The sequence below is a fragment of the Sparus aurata genome, chromosome 1 (assembly GCF_900880675.1).
Source record: "Sparus aurata chromosome 1, fSpaAur1.1, whole genome shotgun sequence".
Taxonomy (NCBI): domain Eukaryota; kingdom Metazoa; phylum Chordata; class Actinopteri; order Spariformes; family Sparidae; genus Sparus; species Sparus aurata.
The window spans coordinates 40472105-40478104 of NC_044187.1; the positions used below are offsets into that span (position 1 = coordinate 40472105).

Consider the following 6000-nt stretch of genomic DNA (forward strand, 5'->3'; position numbering starts at 1 on the left):
TTATTTATTTAGCACTGACATTACAACAATGCACAATATTAAATGAAATAAAATTCAAAATAAAATGTTTAACTTGACCCCACTCATGTGTACATTAAATAAATGATAATGTACAGGCCTATAACTGACTAGCCTACTGAAAGATTGTAAACTTAAATATGCACTTATATGTATAAGTGCATTTAAGTCAAGTGCATTCTAAAATTTTCTCTGTAGGACTACTACAACAAATTGCATTCAGAACAAGATTGCAACTGCTGGAAGACATGACAATATTTTCTCTGTAGGCCCACAACATAACAGTGTATCAAAACAAAGATTCGCAATAGCCCATATGTTTACCATAAACCTTTAACAACAACAAATGCACCAATAATTGCAGATGTGCAAATTGGAAAACAAATGTTTAAACACTAGACACAAGCCCATTCTACTTCTTCAGGTAAAGTGGCAGATTTTTCTTGATGAAGAATAGCTCCTCTGCTTTTTCACAGTGAAGTCTGTCCCTCTTCTCATCGAGAATATGAGCTGCAGCACTTAACAGTCTCTCACTGTCAGTGCTTGTGCACAGAGCAGACAAGTACTTGCATGCCATCTTTGTCAGGTCAGGAAAACGGCCTTTGTTATTTCTCCAGTAGGCAAGAGGGTTATCACTTTTGGGGATGGGGACTTCAGACAGATAACCATCTAACTGTTGGGCGGTTGAGCTTGTCCTCTGCCTGACATTTGAGAAAGATAAATAGGGCCACTGCATAAATAAACATGTTAACAAATAAAATAAAAAATGTCTAGCAGAAAAATAAAATCATCTGATAGTCACATATATAGTAAGTCAGAACTGAATAGCCTACCTATTATTTGGTGCACTCTCTTGCAGGATCTCATTGAACATATCAGACAACGAGGGTGCATGCCCCTCATCTGGTGCAGAGAGACGAGTCCTTTTTTCTGCGGTCTGCTCTCCTTCTCCTGCGCTTCTCCGTTTCCAAGCGGGTTCTCCGCATCCATCGCGGCCTGGATCATTTCTTGTGCGCGCTGCTTTAATCCCACATCCAAGTAATGATCTTTACAACGTGGATCAAGTACAGTCCCGATGAAGTGCAGAGGATCCAAATAGATCTCAGTGAAACGTGTGCTGACAGACTCTAAGAGTGTACTTTTCATTGTTTGCAGCCAAGACTCGCTTTTGCGCAAAGAGGCTTTCCAGCATGTAATAAGGGCTGTTCCACCTTGTACTCACGTCTTGTTGGAACCGTTTTATTGGTGTTCCAAACTGATCTTGCATAGACTGTAAGGGGGAAAAGGACAGCTGAAAATGTTTAAAGTGGCCAACAATTCTTCTGCCTATAGCCAATACGTCTTTTACGCTGCATTGAGACAACCCTCCCTTGTTCACAGCCAGATGTAGTGTGCGGGCCATGCGCCCTATTCCTTTCAGCTGGCTATCTTCTATAAATTTTGCCACATTTCTTGCATTGTCACTGACTATGGCATGCACTTTAGATGGGTCGATATGCCAGGTGTCAAACATATTGGCGAATGCATCAGAAATGGCTGCTGCTGTATGTTACCCTCTCAACTCTTGTGAATGGAGCAGAATCTTTTGCAGCTTGAGATCTGTGTTGATCCACTGTGCGGTTAGACTGAGCATACTGGTGAGGCTGACGTCTGAGCTCCATATGTCAGTCGTGAAACTGATTACTGAAATATCTGATGCTATAAGCTCATGGACGTGAGTTGCAACAACATTAAACAGCTTAGGTAAACACACGTCTGAGAAATGTCGTCCGCTCGGCATGGCGTAACGGGGCTCAATATGCTCAATATATCAGTCTACGAAATCCCACATCCTCCACGACAGAGAATGGCTGATCATCTAAGGCAATGAATTCCTTATTTTTGTGTAATGCCCTTTGCCTTGGCACCATCACTGGAAAATGTTCTTGCCTTTTCAAAAACGTCTGCCACAGACGCAGTTGGTGTGCTCGGATTGATTTTCCTTTTCTGTGCCACATTCTTCTCACATTCAGAATGGCAATCAGGATGTTTGGATTTCAGGTTATAAATTAAACCCGACGTGGAGAAACTGGGTCTTTCTTAGATATATGGAAATATGTCCACACTGCAGACATGTTGGCACATATCCAGACAAGCGTGTGCTGGCCACGGTTTTTGTTTGCGTCATCACAACTTTCTGTTTTTCGGCTGTGGTGTTTCGGTGATAAAATTATTTCGGCCAAAAAACGAAAATGCGCTTTTAGGCCATTTTCAGCCGAAAATTTTCGGTGTGCGAAATATTCGGTGCATCCCTAGTTGTTTTGTTTATCTATTTTGGATATTTAAAACGTCTTCTTCACATTCCAATCCCATTACATTCCACTTTATTTAGAAATAAAAGTTTATTGATCTTTGAAAGCAACAAAACAACAAAATTATCGTTTATTTCAATAATTTCTGGGACAATTTATTGTCCAGCCAAATTTGTTACCGTGACAGGCCCAGTAACATGCATGATTATATTTATGTCCAAGTTGTGTACTGGTGCACGTGTACGTGCATGAGCAACCATACCATGTCGAAGCACACCTCTTCCAACTGTGCCAGGGCCAAGAAAGTGCACCGTGCTTGAGTACGGTGCAGAGCAAACAAACTGTACTTTCGGGGTTAAACATATGTGGGCATGGTACAGATTGCCTAGTGCAAGTTCGCCCTAGGTGATCGGATCTTAAATGTGTCCTCAATGCATCTTGGGGATGTTCACACCTGCACTTAGAGATGTCCACCTGTGATTGGATTATTTAGGACAATGATAATACCATGTCTGAACAGGGCCTCTTTGTTCATGCCACACCACCAACTTAACAGCCTACTTGTATATAGTGCAACAAATAGTCACTGCTCACACTCATAAAGCCCACGGTTCCACCACAAACCTTCAGGGCCTCCTCAGACAGTACTGCAGTGTACAGACTGGCTACAATGAACAAACCTCGTGCAAAACCTCAATGTTTACCTGACAACTGACTGATGCCAGTTTCACAGTAGTACATTTTGAAATTAGCTTCAAGCAAAGGACAAACGGCATTTGCTTTGAGAAGGATCCTCAGGCCTTCTTTTAGCCGTGAAGCAGCTGCTAACTGTGACAACACGTTAGGTAAACAGGAGAGACATTAAGTTATGGGCAAACACACACACACACACAGGGTGTAGTTACTTTCCTGCTTCTTTTAATGCTGTAAGGTTTTCAGAGTTGAGTTCTGTGTTTACTCAACAATGTGACCTGGCTCCAAACTAGGGCTGCACGAAAAATCGTTAAAAAAAAAATCGCGATCTCGATTCACACATACATGTGATCTCATTTCAACACATAGCGATTCTGAAGCATTTTATATCTCGAGCTGGATCACAAACAAATGCTCCTATTTTCCTCCCGGATTTTTTGAAGCGCCCCCAAACGCAGCACTTGATTCAGTGGAGGAAGCCCGCCTGCAGTTGAGTGTTTAGAAGGAGTGAGTGAGAAGCCGTTTTTTAGACAGGGCAGCAAGCCGCCAATCTGCCCGTCCTTTTGGCGGCTAGGTCCGTGGTTTTAGACAGAGGGTGGCAAATTGAGGGTCTGTTTTGGTCCCCCTATTTGCCACCTCAGAGGGTACATTTATTTCCACCTCGCCTGCTAGATGGGCAACTGGACAGCCGCTGAGATCCGGGAGATGCCAGCGTCTCCTGGATCTCTAGCTTGTTGTTGTAGCGCAAGCTAGGAACGGTCGCTACTTTCAAATTAAAAGCCCCCCGCTAAGAACCCAGTTCTAAACTCCAATGGGGTGCAATGTTAAGCTCTTATTTTGAAGACAAATTCGTTGTCACTGTTCACAGCCCAACTTCGGGCTTCACGTCACGTCACATGTTTACGCCTACCCCAGAGGCAGCTTTTGGAAAAGGAGGAATATTACGCCTCCGTTTTAGAAAGCCGACCACAGCAGCTATCACATATCACCTAGCCAAGGATACGGCCCTAATAAACACTGTACAACATGAGGGATTAAAGGATGCCCTATCATCTTGGAGACTAAATTTTTTTTTTTTTTTTTACTTTTGTAAAAATCATTTCTCATCAATGATAGAACTTGAGCAAAACAAAAAAAAACATTGCTTTGGCAGAGGCATACCTCTGCCATACTACAATGTTTTTTTTGTTTTGTTCAAGTTCATCAGTGCAATGAACATTTTGTGAAAAAAAATCGTGCCAGAGAATCATGATCTCAATTCTAAGCAAAAAAATCGTGATTCACATTTTTTCCAGAATCGTGCAGCCCTACTCCAAACACTGTGTTGAAGACAGGAGCACGAGTGTGATAATACTGTTTCTAATCAATAGTACTACAGTACTTATAATTTAAGTGTTTAATTCATTATAAAATACATCTACATGCCAGGATCAAGATTGCATGATGCAGCTGAAGTGAATGAAAAACGCATTTTCACACCTTTTTTCAGTAATTATTATGGTTGTTTTTTTCTTGACAGAGCACTCTAGTATTGGTGGATACATGTTAATGAGAAGATAAAGATTGTCATTGGCTGATTTTTTCCCCCTCTAAACACGCTTTATAATCAAACTCTCAAGCTGACCTTGAAAGACAACACAATTTAAACTGTTTCACTTATTTTATATGTGGCGGACCCTGCCACATTTTTGGCTTCAACCAGACATTATTTTCCCCTGAGAACAACTAGTTGATTCACTCATGAATAATAAATATTCTTGAGTTTGTTTTGTTACCTCATTTATAGTGTAGTTTTTTTTTCCTGCATTAATCTGATAATAATCTTACCGGTGGACGGTGAGGGCCCTCGTAGTCTGTCGCTTGTGTTTATCTGCACCCTCGGTCGGCTGCTGTTCATGGCGCTCTCTCGGAGCCTCCTCTCGGCGTTTCCCCGGGCCATCTTCAGCTCCAGCAGATGCAGTTTCCTTTTCAGGGCTTTGTTCTCTCTCTGGCACTGCGACATCTGTAAACTCACCACCGCATAGTCGTCGTCCACCAGTTTACAAATCTCCGCCACTGCTGCATTAGCCAGAACCTCCATAATGGAGGCTAGCTGCGTCTGAAAGGCCAGACGGCTGGACATTGTTGCTACAGTCGGTGGCTCTCTGGCGGCTCCGTCGCGTTCAAATTTCCGTGTTAACTCCTCTTAAAGGACTGAGGTGTGTTGGAGCTCTGTCAAATCATTACAGCAACAGTGGAAATACTACTCGGTTAAATGTTGGGCAGGCAAAAGATGGCTAATCTAGGTAGCTTTTCCTACACTCACAAGCTCCTACTGCAAACACATGGCGTCACTTCCGGCTTTAGACACACTACCTTAAGTACTGTAGTATTTCCACACATGAATTTAAAAGAGTAAGTCCTGTCTGTATTATTAGGGGTACAACTGTGTTACGGACAAATGTTGCGTCATATAAAACATATATGAAATACTACATATTAAATGACACACTTTTTAAAAGTGTTTGTGTCTATTCACCAGTGGTTCAACAGGGGTTTTGAGGTTATTTGTCAAACTTATTTAAAAATGTGAATTTTTAGCTTCATGATGGACATTCTGCGAGATGCTATGATGAAGGATGAACGTATTTTAAACATAAATCCCCATTACACTGAATTTAGAGTTATTCATCATCCCTATGTAAGACTTCCCTCTCCAGAGATATTCCCAATCTTTTTTGTTACAGTTTTTCCAACATTTAAAAGATTTATGATACAAAAAACACATGTAACACAGTTGACAGGAGTGACACAGTTGACAGGTCAGGAGAACAAGAGAAACCTTTCCTTAAGAAAAAGAACATTAGTTTGATTTAACAAATTAAAATTTTATTTCATATGATTAACTTAACTTAATTAATTTCAAAGTTTTTTTGTTTTTTTTTATTTAAATGTTTATTAGAAATGGACATAGCAATTACATTGGACAAACCATATGCATTGTTTAAGTGTTTTAGCA

At 41.1% G+C, this 6000-nt stretch overlaps 1 protein-coding gene across 2 annotated transcripts in view; it reads right to left on the reverse strand.

The window, feature by feature from the left end:
• The window catches only part of LOC115587731 (zinc finger and SCAN domain-containing protein 12), a 28976-nt gene extending 23621 nt beyond the window's left edge, over positions 1-5355 (reverse strand). Inside the window, exon 1 of one of the 2 annotated variants that reach the window (XM_030427797.1) lies at positions 4830-5355. In XM_030427797.1, coding sequence (XP_030283657.1) covers positions 4830-5124 — 295 coding nt within the window. In that variant the 5' untranslated portion in view covers positions 5125-5355. The remainder of the gene's footprint in view (positions 1-4829) is intronic. The other variant, XM_030427724.1, reaches the window with a different exon arrangement.
• Positions 5356-6000: the final 645 nt, after the last annotated feature.